Source organism: Schistocerca gregaria, chromosome 5, assembly GCF_023897955.1.
Source record: "Schistocerca gregaria isolate iqSchGreg1 chromosome 5, iqSchGreg1.2, whole genome shotgun sequence".
In the NCBI taxonomy this organism is placed as follows: domain Eukaryota; kingdom Metazoa; phylum Arthropoda; class Insecta; order Orthoptera; family Acrididae; genus Schistocerca; species Schistocerca gregaria.
In genome coordinates, this window is record NC_064924.1 from 275,339,811 (window position 1) to 275,354,709 (window position 14,899).

The 14,899-nt window shown below is 39.6% G+C and overlaps 1 protein-coding gene across 6 annotated transcripts in view; it reads left to right on the top strand.

The window, feature by feature from the left end:
- LOC126272596 (GATOR complex protein WDR59) overlaps positions 1 to 14,899 on the top strand; it is a 238,149-nt gene that overhangs the window by 106,930 nt on the left and 116,320 nt on the right. For all 6 annotated transcript variants that reach the window (XR_007549246.1, XM_049975537.1, XM_049975533.1 and 3 more), the window contains exons 14-15: positions 1,542 to 1,768; positions 4,016 to 4,173. Coding sequence is in view for 5 of the 6 variants with exons in the window: in XM_049975537.1 (XP_049831494.1) it covers positions 1,542 to 1,768; positions 4,016 to 4,173 (385 nt within the window). In the remaining variant the exon portion in view is untranslated. The remainder of the gene's footprint in view (positions 1 to 1,541; positions 1,769 to 4,015; positions 4,174 to 14,899) is intronic.

Below are 14,899 nucleotides of genomic sequence, written 5' to 3' on the forward strand. Positions count from 1 at the left end.
ATTCAGTGTTATGGTACGGCATAAGAAAGCCTCTTGTACATTTCCTCAAGTCATGCGGAACCCATTGTGATGCAACTTTTCACATGCCCAGGCATTCTTTCTGGACACGAACCACAGTCGTGTGTACTAATCCGGTTTCGTTGGCGAGCTCACAAATCATATAACTTTCAACTAATGCGGCAACAGCACGCATTTCTTCTTCAGTGACGCCAGGACAACCTGCCCGATGCATGTCTGCCACAGTTTGCCGAACTTCGTTGAAGGCTTACCCAACGTGCCACTGTTCTGTACGGCAATGCCGATCCCCCACACACCTCTTGAAGACCGTGATGACACTGTCGTGCTGTATGACCTGTGCACATTCAGTCTTGATCTAACTCCATTGTTCCTGTTTTGAAAACATGCATTACATTAGACCGCTCACTCACAAGTGACTTTGTTTCCCTCGATTGTACGCACGCTGGTGACATGGGATGGGTTAGTCCATTTGTTAAGAGGTAAGTTAGGTATGTCAACAATGTGTGCTATCAGTGAGAATAGTAGATTCCATTGCATAGTGTTTCCAAAGCAGTGTTGCCACTATTTAAGTTCCAACCTACGCAAAAGCTTATGGCCCATATCTTCCCCAGAAAACAGAAACATACACACATTTAAACAAGCAAGCAAGCCCCGTACACATGACTGCTATCTCCAGCCATTCCGGCCAACTCAACAGAAATGCATTGGACAGGAGTAACAGTCTGGAGTGAGGTGGGGAAGGGGGAGGGATAGCAAGGTATGGGTGGGAGAAGAAGAATTGACGCTACTTGGCAGAGTGTGCAGGTACTGCAAGTGGAAGGACAAGGCTGCCAGGCACAGTGTCAGAGGCTACGGGGGAGGGAGATGAGGGGAAAACAGGGAGCATAAAAGAGAGGGGCAGAAAAGGGAAAAAGACCTATGGGTGTGCCAGCAGAGAGCAGCACACAGTGAGGGTGAGGCTTGGTGAATTGTGAGTATGTGATGCGACAGGAGGAGTGGGAACATGCGGGCAGAGGGTGTGAAGACAATAAGTTAATGTAGATTAAGGCTGGGATCATTTTGGGAGCAGAGAATGTATTGTAAGGATAACTCTCAATCTCCACAATTCAGAAAACTGCTGGTGGAGAGAAAGATCCAGATGGCCTGGGTTGTGAAGCAGTCATTGAAATCAAGTATGTTATAAACAACTGCATGTTGTGACACAGGGTAGTCCAGTTTGCTCTTGGCAGTGGCCATTCATCCTGGTTGACAGCTGGGGCCGGGGGGGGGGGGGGGGGGAGGGGGGGGGGGATTTAAGGCATGTGCGAAGCTGGAAAGTGGTAGAGTCAGGTGAATTTACAGGTACCAACATGTTCCTTTCCTCTTCTGCTCTTTGATTAGACCACGAAGTGTTCAACGTGTTATCCAAGATTCTACCTGCATTGCCATATAGCTGTCTGTTGTTTATCCTTATTGTAAAAAAGTGCTTGAACTTCTACGTTTGACAATTTTCCTGAGTTTTTAATAGCTGTTAATTTTTACAGATATGTTGGTGTGTTTTGGTCGTGCTCCTTCTTCTCGAAGATTATCGACACGTTCAGAAAGCTTTACTCCTAGATCTTTGTCAGCTCTTGGTGGAAGCCTTACCAGTTTTAATCTTGGTGCCTCACCTGGTACCACATCACAGTATTCAAGAATTTATCCATCTGTAAACCAGGGAAACTCTGTGGATACTCCTCTTCCAGTGTCATCATATTATTTCCCAGAAAGAGTAAGTGTTCTGTTCTGCCTTATGTAGTAAATCTATTTTTTAAAGTGCATTTACAGCATGATGTTTTCTCAAAAAAATGCAAACAGAGCAACATTTTTGTTTTAATATATGAATTTTAAAGTAATATAGATGAAAAGAACTTACATTATCTGCCTTGCACGTTCAGCACAGAGGTACAATGTTTTGATTTTATCAGTTGTCATTCACTCAATCTACAATAATTCCATTTTCACACTAGGGGTATCAGAGCTCTTGCAAATTGGTGATAATCATTTTGTTTAGAGCTCTTACTATTATCATGTCCTAAGATACAAGATCATCAACTAAATGAGATATGTAGTGGTAAATTATGATTGACTGCAGGGCAGTGCTTATTGCAAATAATATGAGGCATATTCGAAAATTAAAAGCTATTTTCTTGTACTTAAATATTGGCGGGTTAAAACAATGTTGTGCGAGTGCAGCACCATCTGTCAGTTGTACATGAATACACAGAAGTCATCCTTTGTTTCAGTATTTGTTTGACTATTGATGAAAGCGAACTACAACCTCTTCAAAAACTGTTCCTTCCTCCAGTTGAAAAGTGTGTACTGTTTATTTTTGTGTGCAAGTGGATCTGCAGCTAGTCAGATTCATCAGATGCTGCTCCTAGTATATGAGCCTACAGTAGCAAGCCAAGGAAAGGTTAGACAGTGGAGGCGAGACTTGTAAAGAGTGGACTGTCAGATCCAATATCCTAAACAATAAAATTGTGAAACAAGTAGATCAAAAATTGCTGTCTGATTGATCATTGGTGCTCTGGCTGATGAATTTTCTGAGGCTGGAATTATGATGTGCCATCCAAAATTGATAGCACTGCAAAACTGTCATTCAAGGTCTCTCTCCCCAGGGCAACATGCGCACATGCACCACTGCCTGTACCAGCAGCAAATTATGTGCTTCTGTTCAAAATTTTTGACCAACCACCTCACAGTTCTCATCTGGCACCCAGTGACAATTCTCTTTTCTCAGACTGTGAACAATGGATAGGTGGACAATTGTTTCAAGATGATGAGGAACTGAAGAGCGCCATCATCAGCTGGTTCAATCCCCAGGCGGAGATCTTCTGTGCAGAGGGTTTAAAGGATCTGGTGCAAAGTTTCGAAAAGTATCTGAAAGTGAATGGCAATTGCATGGAAAAGTGAAGTAGATACATAGGAAGCTAGAATGTACTTTACTTTTTGAATAGGCTTTGTATATAATTTCTTGTTCCCACAACAGAATGATGATTCTCTTATCTGTGAGCCTTGAAAGAGCATGTGAAGGGTAATACCTGTGTTACACTTGGAACCATCAAATCAGTATCACTTTGGTCTGAACAAGTCAGGAAATTATATGTGCTTCACTATTAGAGAGTCGTGGGACTGTGTACAGTATGGAGACGACAGCAGCTCCTTTGTGTTGAAGCATTTACCACATAATACCGTTTTCATGTACCCATAGGTGTCCTTTATGATCTGCAGGATGATACAGCTTATGGTTAGGACAGATAATCTAGAAATTTTCTCCTCTCAGCACTTTTAAAGGGCTGCGGGATAATTTATTCGCAACAATTATTGTATTTCTAGAGAAAGTAACTGTGAATCACTGTGAAGCACTCTGTTTATCCAAACTGCAAAATCCAGAGTACATGGTTGACACTCAGGATTATATTTAGCATTTCTGATTCCAGGAGACAGTGACACTACATTAGGCCCATATGTAATGCATTAAAATTAATTTTTGAGTGCACAGAAACTGATTTCTTCACTCTAGCCTTCATTGCAAGTTGCTTTGGTGTCTTGAAACAGATGACAGTGTTATCCTAAATTTTTACAACCAAATCGACATTCTAACAATAGAAGTGATTTGGTCAAGAACAGTTGATCTTCTCACGTCCATTCGTTAACATTGATGTAAAATGTCATATAATTATTGTTTTTGTTAGTTCGTCAGTTTGTTTTGCACTTATTTCAATAAGACCAAAACACTTCTAAATCTTACATTAGAAAATCTTATGTGCTGTGTAATGATCTGTAACAAGTGATAGTTTGACTCCTATCGGAGGAGGTAGTACACAAATCACTAATCTTTCATTGAACCAGTGTCTGTTTTGTGAATAAATAGTGAAATCACTCATTTCATATATTTGTTACTGTAAAAAAAAAAAAAAAGAAAAAAGAAAAAACAAAACAAAAAACTCACTTTATTTATTTCATCATTTCACAGACAAAACAGACAAGAGTAAGAAGTAGAAATGTGCATGGTGGAAGTAGGGGCTTTAGTAGCTCATCAAGAGGCAGCAAAAAGTCAACCAGAGCTGTTATTACAGTTTATGATGCATCAGCCCTATTTTTTGTCCATAGGGAGCTTGGTGAAAAATATATGTAAGTATTTCTGTAAAGTTCTGCTTTTGATTGCACTAATTTAAATTTTTAAATTCTTACAGAAAAGCTGTTTCATTCGTGGAATCATGTACCCCTGAATGCTTCTGTTAAACTTCAATAGCTTCTATGCCAGTGTTTATAAAGAAACCATAAACGGTTCCTACTATATCTTCTACGTCCACATCCATACTCAGCAAGCCACCTGACGGTGTGCGGTGGAGGGTCTTCCTAGTAAATTATTCAGGAATGTACTGTGTAACTAGTAAATAAAAAGTTATGAAGAATTATTGGTTGTCTTACAAAGTGAATAATAGATGAAACACTGGAAAATCCAGGATGGAATGTAACAATATTATGAAAAGGATAGTTGTTATTACCATGTAGAAGAGATGATGAGTCGCAGATAGGCACAAAAAAAAGATTGTCACAAAATGAGCTTTCGGCCAACAAAGCCTTTGTCAAAAACACACACACACACACACACACACACACACACACACACACACACACACACACACACAATGCGCGCGCAAATGCAACTCACACACACACATGACCACAGTCTCTGACAGCTGAAGCCAGACCGAGCAGCAGTGCATAATGGGAGAGGCCAGCAGGTGGGGTTAAAAAGGAGACTGGGGCAGGGAGGGTGAGGGGTAGCATGTTAGGGGCGGGGGACAGTAAAGTGTTGCTAGTGGGAGGGTGCAGGGATGAGGAGGAAATAGGGTAGGGCAGCTACGTGCAGTCAGGAGGTTAGACAGAGCACAGGGGAAAGAAGGCTGTGTAGTGCTGGAATGGGAACAGGGAAGGGGTAGATGTTTAAGGACAATGACTAACGAAGGTTGAGGCAGAAGGGGTTATGAGAACATAGGATATTTTGCAGGGAGATTTCCCACCTGCACAGTTTAGAAAAATTGTTGTTTGTGGGAAGGGTCCACGTGGCACAGTCTGTGAAGCAGTCATTGAAATGAAGAAAGCTGTGTTGGACGGTGTGCTCAGCAACAGGGTGGTCTAGATGTTTCTTGGCCACAGTTTGTTGGTGGTCATTCACGTGGACAGACAGCTTGTTGGTTGTCATGCCCATGTTGAATGCAACACAGTGGTTGCTGCTTAGCTTGCAGAGCACATGACTGGTTTCATAGGTTGCCCTGCCTTTGATAGGATAAGTGGTTTTTGTGATCAGACTGGAGTAGCTGGTGGTGAAAGGATGTATGTAACAGGTCTTGCATCTAGGTCTATTACAGGGATATGAGCCACAAGGCAAGGGATTGGGAGCAGGTGTTGTGTAGAGATGGGCGAGGATATTGTTTAGGTTTGGTGGGCAGTGGAGTACCACTGTGGGAGGGGTGGGAAGGATAGTGGGTAGGTCATTTCTCATTTCAGGACATGATGAGAGGTAGTCGAAACCTTGCAGAGAATGTAATTCAGATTTTACAGACCTTGATGGTACTGAGTCCCACGGGGAATGCTCCTATGTGGCCTGACAATAGGACTGGAAAGATAAGGCATGGGTGATCTGTTTTTGTACAAGGTTGGGAGGGTAATTACGGCCTGTAAAGGCCTTAGTGAGCCCCTCGGTATATTTAGAGATTGACAGCTCGTCACTGCCGATGCAACAGCCATTGGTGGCTAGGCTGTTTGGAAGGGAGTTCTTGGTATGGAATGGATGGCAGCTGTCGAAGTGAAGATATTGCTGGTGGTTGGCAGTTATGATATGGACAGAGGTGTTGATGTGGCCATCTTTGAGGTGGAGGTCAACATCAAGGAAAATGGCTTGTTGAGTTGAAGTAGGAGTAGGTGAAGTGAATGGGGGAAAAGGTGTTGAGTTTCTGGAGGAATGTGGACAGTGTGTCCTCACCCTCGATCCAAATCACGAAGGTTGTGAGTAATAGGCTGAAAGTGTTGGTCTATGAGAGCAGAAATTCTCTCAGTGGAGGCACAGTAATTGGCCACAATGGGGCATCCTGGGTGGTTATGTGTATGGTCTTTAGAAAGCATATAGAAGGTAGGAGTGTTGAAAGTGCTTAAGGGGTATGAGAGAGACGGACTCCAGGGAAAGATTCTGGGATGGGCCTAAGGATCTGAGGAGAGACTGGAGATTCTGCTGGATTTCTGGAATGGGGTCACTGTGGCAGGGTTTGTAGATGAATGAATCTGACAGCTGACAGAGTCCTTTTGCCAGGTAATCCTTGCAGTCAAAACAACAGTGATGGAGCCTTTGTCAACATTATTATTGGCCGAAAGCTCATTTTGTGACAGTCTTTTTTTTGTGCCTCTTTACAACTCAGCGTACCCACTATATGGTGAGTAGCAACTATCCTTTTCATAATACTGATAGATGAGACACTTTAATTTATGGGCCATTATTTGCAAAAAGAATAGGCAGTAGCATATAAAATTTAGCAAGCTGTTATTCAATACTTGAGAAGAAGTCGATTATCTGCTGGTATTAAGTATCAGAAAATTTTGTTCCAGTGCTGTGCACTTTCTTGTTGTTTTCATTCCTACAAGTCTGGGAGAAGGCACTTCTGTTCAGACTGCGGAACTCCACGAGTATCATTGTACCTGTGGCCATTGCTCTTCCACATGTTGGTGTGGTAAATGCAGCTGATAGCTGATTACTGTTTCTATTGTTGTTAGAATTTTCGTATTAGACTAATACCACAACAAAAATAATAGGTACTACTGACTGACATATTACTGTGACCACAACATAGTTGACATATGTACTTATGTGTATTAGCTCATAATGCACATCATGTGAGATGCAGTAATGAAAGTGAGCAAGGTGGCACAGTGATTAAAGCACTGGACTCATGTTCAGGAGAATCAGGATTCAATTCCTTGTCCAGCCATCCAGATTTAGATTTTTGTTCTTTCCCTAAATTACTTGAGTATCATAATGATTCCTTTGAAAAAGGTGTGGCTGAGATTGTGGTTCATCTCTGATAGGCTTAGAAGAAGAGTTGCATATCACCCATATAGTTTTTCAGTCTCTGCCATCATGGGGAAAGGTATAAAATTATCAAAGTTGTAAAAAGGGATAATCATCAACATTGATGTTGGAAGAAGGGGACATTTCTGAAACAGCAAACTTTGCAAATTCTTCCTCTGTAGTGAAAGTGTATTTTGAGTGGATTGAATACATTATTGTGAATAATAGTTGCTACTCACTGTATAGCAGAGGTGCTGAGTCACAGATAGGCAGATCTGCGACTCAGTATCTCCTGTATATGGTGAGTAGCAACTATCGTTTTCATAATATTGTCGCATTCCATCCCGTATTTTTCATTATTTCATTGTGAATAACCATTGTCTTCAGTTATCACCAATAAATTAGTATTGACCTTTCTTAACCATTCACGTACTGCTTTTGGTTTGCCTTAGCAGGACATTTAAAAAAAAAAAAAATTCTGCGCTAATTTGTGCTGCAGAACTTATTTGCCTACCATGCATAGGGGACCTGAGGACAGTGCTGTTACAACTCTTACATTTTTAAATTGTGATACCTGCAGAGCATTGGAAGAAGTCAGAACATATGTGCTCTTGTCCTATTGAGCCTTTATGTGATCTAGATTTGACTGTGGACATATTGTGTGAGAGTCCACATTGAAGGAATTAGGGAATTTTAAGGCAAGCACAATTTTCCGTCTCTACGGAGGCTGATGAGACATGACTTACCATCTGGCAGTAGATCACTCCTCATGGTGTGAAAGCATACCTAATGTGTTCATACAAAATAATGTGCGTTCCATTTCATTTCTCACCCATTCTGTGACTGACTCTTTAACCAAAGTCAACAAACAACCAGGCCATTTATAATTTGTGCAAGTGATTTTAAAATGGGTACGGCAAATATGTATTGTATGGTAATTACTTCTGCTCTCAGTTCATATGCAAGACAGACCAGTGAGTAAAAAATAAACTCTGAGTGCTTAGTAAAGGTGAGCTGGACATTTTAGAGCCGACTTGCTATTAAAAAAAAAAAAAAAAAAAAAGAAAGAAAGAAAGAGTCAGTGCCACTGAAGCATACATTGCACAGTCTTCATGCCAATGTTGCTATCAGGTAGATGCAGGTGGCACTGCATAGATTTAAATGTTGGCCAACTAAAAGCAGAGAACTGTGCAGTCTTGTGAGTAGTGTGTGCCAAAGGCCTCTGGATTACAAAGGAGAGTAAATGGAGATCATGGTGATAATTCCTGAACACTATAAAATTTTCCATGAACAGTACAGTTATATGGGGAAGCCAATAAAGCATTTTATAAAGAGAGTGGAGAAGCCCAGTTATTAACATAATGCAAATTAGAAATCTCTATAGTAATCATACAGTAGTGGAATAACCTGCCAGAGTAACTGTCACTGCCAGTCGGATTCCAACTTTTCAGAGTCACAGAAGATCCATTACAGCATGTTATGGCAACTCATAGGTAGCAGCCAAAAAATCTTCTTTTTTATCGTCGCGAGGACAACGAAAATATCCAAACGTATTGAGAGAAGCCATTTTTCTACTTCTATAGAAACTTTTTTAGTATTAGAAATCTGTTGTTGTTGTTGTCTTCAGTCCTGAGACTGATTTGATGCAGCTCTCCATGCTACTCTATCCTGTGCAAGCTTCTTCATCTCCCAGTACCTACTGCAACCTACATCCTTCTGAATCTGCTTACTGTATTCATCTCTTGGTCTCCCTCTACGATTTTTACCCTCCACGCTGCCCTTCAATGCTAAATTTGTGATCCCTTGATGCCTCAAAGCATGTCCTATCAACCGTACAGATTGCAATAAGTTACTGATTTTCAACACAAATTACTGTCATCAGGCCAATGGCTCCAGAAGAAGTGAGGAGCTGCTTCACAGAGCTGCTGCTAGGATCTATAGTGTGTGACAGGCACCAGTAACGCCAAACAGCAGCTTCAGTTCTTCACGTCTTCTGGAGCCATCCAGCTCTTCATATCTGGAGCCATTAGCCTGATGATGGTCATATAGATTAAAAACATTACTATAACTGAACTGCTTTGTGGTATTAAAATATTAAGTATGATCACAGTACTTTTTAAATGAGGTCGAACATTATTACCCCCTTGAAACATGTTAAGGACTATTGTTGTGCAGCCTTTGTTATCTGTGTGCGCAATACCTTAAAGCTATGCAAGCCATTAAGGTCCTTCGCTACAGAGTGAACAATACTGAGTTACCTTTTTCAGTCCTCACAAATAGTTTTCCTACCTGTGATCTCTTTTAATTTTTCCAAAGCTGTCTAAATATTCTCAAACTGATGTTATGTGGAGGGGGTCAAGCTCTTCTGTCAGTCTCTTGAGTTAGTTACATGTTGATGATCCTGTTTGCTGATTTTATGACTAGACTGTAGTTATATGACTTAACTTTGATTTTAAATCTCTTGTCGGTTGGTAAAAACTCAGCTTTAATGCAATTAAAATTTTTGTAGCCTGAACTCTTTTCCACTTGTTGGAAGAAGGTTGAAGCATTCTAATTTTCAGACCATGTAGGTGACATAATTTTGACTATATTTTTTCTATATATTCACAAAACAAGAGATTTTCAATAAATTTTACAGAAATTATAGTGACTGGTACAGAAAGCGCATCACAAAGACTGGTCCAAAGCTGACGCAATACCGCCTCACATGATCACCGCCACATCATCTTAAATAACATTCCAGTAATGGTTTAGATTTAAAGCATTATCGAACATACTTATTAATTGGTTTACAGTAAAAAATATAACCTTGGGAAAAGTTATGTACATCATAAATCACTTCATATTATAAGGGTGCATTTGTTAAAGAAATATTTTACAAAGCCTTAGTAGCTTTACTTATACTGTATTTCTTTTTGTAACAATGTTTTCACTAATATTCAGTTTACTTTCAAATTATGATGTGCAGTTTAATGTTTACATAATTTGAGTGTGTATGTGTAAATTGTATTCAACCAACTTATAGCTTTTAGTGTATAAAGATTTTAAGACTTGCTTCAATTACTGTTGTCCTGGTGGCAATGCAAAAAGGTTATAAAATTCTCCAGTGCATATACTAATATTGTATAGGTGATTGAGAGTCACATAACAATATTACGAAAAGGAAAGTTGTTACTCACCATATAGCCAAGATGCTGAGTCGCTGAGAGGCACAACAAAAAGACTGTCACAAAATAAGCTTTCACCCAACAAGGCTTTTGCCAAAATAAACACACACACACACACACACACACACACACACACACACACACACACACACACACACACACGACTGCAGTCAATGGCAGCTGAAGCCACACCGCTATATGGTGAGGAGGAACTTCCCACTTCGTAATATTGTTTTATTCAATCCTGCATAAATATCACGTATAAATTGAATTATTCACACAAAGGTAAACAACTAAATACATAATTTAATCATAGAATATGCTACTGTAGTATCATATATTCAAATTGATATGAATTCGGACAAATCAGTAAATGTTATTGCATTCTGCCTTGTTACAGTGCTGCAATGAGTTGCCATATCCATTTCTATCATTTGTAGCTTCTGCTACTGTATCAGGTTCATTGTATAAATTATACAAAGAAATATCCATCTTGAAACTACAAGCAGCCACTGTAAAAGAGTATTTGTTTTATGTTATAGTGTATAATTATCGTTTCTAAATCTGTCAGGCTCTGTGAACTTCAAATTTGTGTTATCTCTACCTCTGCGTCCCAATAACAAAACAAATATTACTGTTATAGCATTACTAACATGGTTAATACATTTACTACCATTGTTTCTACAACTGCTATTATCACCTCTATTCAGTCACTGCTTTGTATCCCTAACATAAGATTTATTGAGCTTGGCTCATAATGGAGGAAGTGAAGGTAGCATCCGTTTTCAGAGTTAACAAGAAACACACACACACACACACACACACACACACACACACAGAGAGAGAGAGAGAGAGAGAGAGAGAGGGGGGGGGGGTGACATCATCATGCACAACTTCATTGTTCCTGATTAAGGTGAGGGTTGAGTTTGGCGGCCCTTCTAAGTCAGTATTGCCAGCCAGGGCAATTTAACTTAAGGTATATGAGTGCATACATGTGTTTCATATTAATTCAGAATATGGATACTCTCTTAAAGTTCAACAAATTCAGGCATGTATATGCAACTGTCATCCTCTTAATGCTTCAATTAAACAGTTACGTTCACTCCTTCCATTGTTTGTACTCCTGTGTAGGTTTCCAGTGTCATTTTAATATCGACTTGAACTAAGTTATGTGGAGTCTTCTTGAAATGAGCTTTCATGAGTGAAGTTCCATGCAGATTACTCCACAAGATGTGTCCATAGGTAGCCCCAGTCATCTCTGTGGGGACAGCAGGGCGTATTTTAGTAGGGCCTACTTCATCTTCACCCACTTCTTTTGTGACAGTAATCAACATCTCACTTGTTATTATTGACTGAATTCCCAGTCAGGCTCATTGTTGCAGAAATCCATGCAGCATAACACATGATACTTCATTCAGTCATCTATAGCCAAATTTCTTTGGATGTATGTCATCATTTTATACACATGTATGCATTTTTTATAGCAGAGGTACATAAGATAAGAACAATGGTAAAACCAGAACATACATTATAAATTCAGACATACTTACATTATTTATCACTTAACTGCATAAGGCAAGATTAAGGGAACAGAAAGAACCTGATTGAAACAAGAGAATGAATCACAAGACTACTCTAATGATACACCTTGGTTTTTAAATTAAATGGAATAATTTATGAACCACATTGTCCAGTCACATTAATGTGACCACTGCCTATCTTCGACATCAGTGCTGAAAACAGTGCAGTCATTGTCATAATGCAGAAACAGAACAATTTATCTGACATACAAAATGCATGTACATTGGCTTTTGGGCCAAGGGTGGAAGCATTTCCGAAATGGCCAAGTTTGGATGTTTTTCCTGTGCTGCCATGGTTAAAGTAGACAGTGCATGGCAATATGATGCTATACAAAACTGGCACAGAGGCAACTATGGTGGGCCACGGACTATGGATGACAGGGATGAATGATGGCTGCGGAGATATGTATGAGCAAATAAACGTGCAACTATTGAGTAACTGACCACCCATGAACCAAAGGACTACCAACAGTGTCTCCTCAGTCACCATTCAGTGAATGTTGTTTCGTATGGGCCTCCACAACAGGTGCGTGGTTCATCCACCCATGCTGACTGCTGTTCATTGGCAACAAAGGCTGGAATTTACATGCCAGTACTGCAACTGGATGTCCATTGAGTGGTGACAAGTGGCTTTTTCAGATGAAACAAGTTTTATGTCCATCATACAGATGGCCATTGGTATGTATGGTGTGGAAATGTTTTTGTAGCATTCCCTAGGTGATATCGCCATTCCCAAAGGCACAGTGGATCAACAGAAATACAGATCTATCTTTGGGACTATGTTCACCCTTACATGGGGTTTGGTTGTCTTCGGCATGGTGCCATCTCGCAGCAGGACAGTGCAACCTGTCACACAGCTCTGTGTACATGCGCTGTTCAAAGAGCACCCTAGTGAGTTAGCTGTACTCCCCTGGCCACCAAACTCCCCGAATTTAAACCCACTTGAGAATCTGTGGGACCACCTTAGTCGGGCTGTTTGCACTGTGGATTCTCAACCAAGAAAATTAGTCCAGCTGGCCATGACAATGGAGTCAGTGTGGCTCCACACCCAGTTGTTACCATCTAGAACCTCATTGACTCTCTTCCTGCATGTCTCACGCTGCAAAAGGCGGTTATTCAGGTTTTTTTTACAGGTGTTCACACTAATGTGTCTGGTCACTGTAGACATGTATTATGTTGCTTAAAATATTTTTCATGTTATATGGTGTATCGTCCAAGAGTGCCACTGGTAAATACAGCCTTCCAACTGCTGTTGTGCCTCTTTTCCCTTGTATTCTGCTGTTTATTAAATCCAGCAATAGACATGTATATGCCAGTAGCCACGTCCAACCTTTGATCAAACAGCATTTCCTTTCCATTCTTTCATTATCAGTTACGTTCTCCAAATTGCTGTTCTGTTCAAGAATACACTGCTTATTCTTCCATACTTTTTAAATGAATGGAGAAGGACATTGCATTAAATACGGGAGTGAGGAAGTAACTTAGAAAACAAACACTTATTGCTAAGAATTTGTTTCAGGACAAGGAAAGTCTCTTAGCAAGTAGATGTGTGAAACATGAGGCATGAAGAGCAGTTTCTAAAGCTTGTTGGCTTTTTGGTTGTCTCTTTACACATAAGAGATCTGGCAGTTGATAAAAATATCACTAGCTAGCAGTGACAGAAATGTCAATATTAGTTTGATAGTTGTTTTTCATCTTCAGATCGTTTTACATCAGTATTAGACATGCCCTTGTTGTAATAAAAATGTAATTAAAAGTTCACAAACATGCTGGTGTACAATAATTTGTGGATGTAATTGATTCCAAAACTAATTTATACTATTTATTCACATCTCATCACGAGTCACTTCACCCCCATTACAGTCTCTGCATGCACTACACAGATAGCTCTTCCTCTCCATCACATTCTTTCTGCATTCCTCTTGATCCATCTCAACAACTGAGTCAGCATTCCTCATAATGAAGGGAATATTGAGCTCAGGAAAGTGAAAGGATGTTAGCATTGTAAATTTTGGGCATACAATTTTCCAGTTACATGCGTTATACTCTGAAAATATGATGTGTAATGACAGATTTAATTTTTAAATTTCATGTGTGGGTTTTAACTGTCTCACAAGCATTCTCCCTCCCTCCCTCCCTCCCTCCCTCCCTCCCTCCCTCCCTCCCTCCCTCCCATTTCTCTGGACAATTTGTTATACTGAGTATACATGAGAATGGTGTATGACTATGAGGTACTATGTTATTATACACAGATGATAGTACTTTAAGAGTGTAACAATCTTACAGGAGGTACAAAAAAAGTCTGTATGGAGGGGGAAAGGTCAGGGGATGCTAAAATAAATGAAGGAGGTCAACTTCTCAGGCAAATGTAAGGTGAATATAAACCTTATAAGCCGAATTGTGGGGTATAGTGAACGGATAATAAATATTTTTAAAGGCATAGCTACAGGTTGAAAATAGAACCCACATGACGCTATTGTACAAAGCCCATCAAATGCTGAAAACTGAAAAGTGAAGCTGGAGAAAGGAACTGTGCCTATAGTGACAACGCTTAGCCTTTAACATGATGAGGAACTAGTTACAAAGCTATAAAAATTAGTAATTACTGGAAATATATAATCTGATGCAGACACGTATAAAACTGAAACAAAATACTCTTCATTGGTATCGCTACTGGATTTCATGTTAGTTATCACATTACACTAGTTAACAAATTTAAACTTTTTTCTGCATCTGGTTTGTAAGTGGACGGATTTACCTAATTTTGGGGTGCTGAATACACTGGTAAAATCATATTTTCTGTATGACATCACATTTCCTAGATACACAGCAGAATAAAAAAAAAAGGTAGTAGCGAAAATTGACACAATTAAGCCAAACAAAAATACACATTCAGAACATTTGTAATCTATACTATATATATATATATATATATATATATATATATATATATATATATATATATATATATATATATATATATATTTTATATATATATATATATATATGTCTGCTTGTGTCTGTGTATGTGCGGATGGATATGT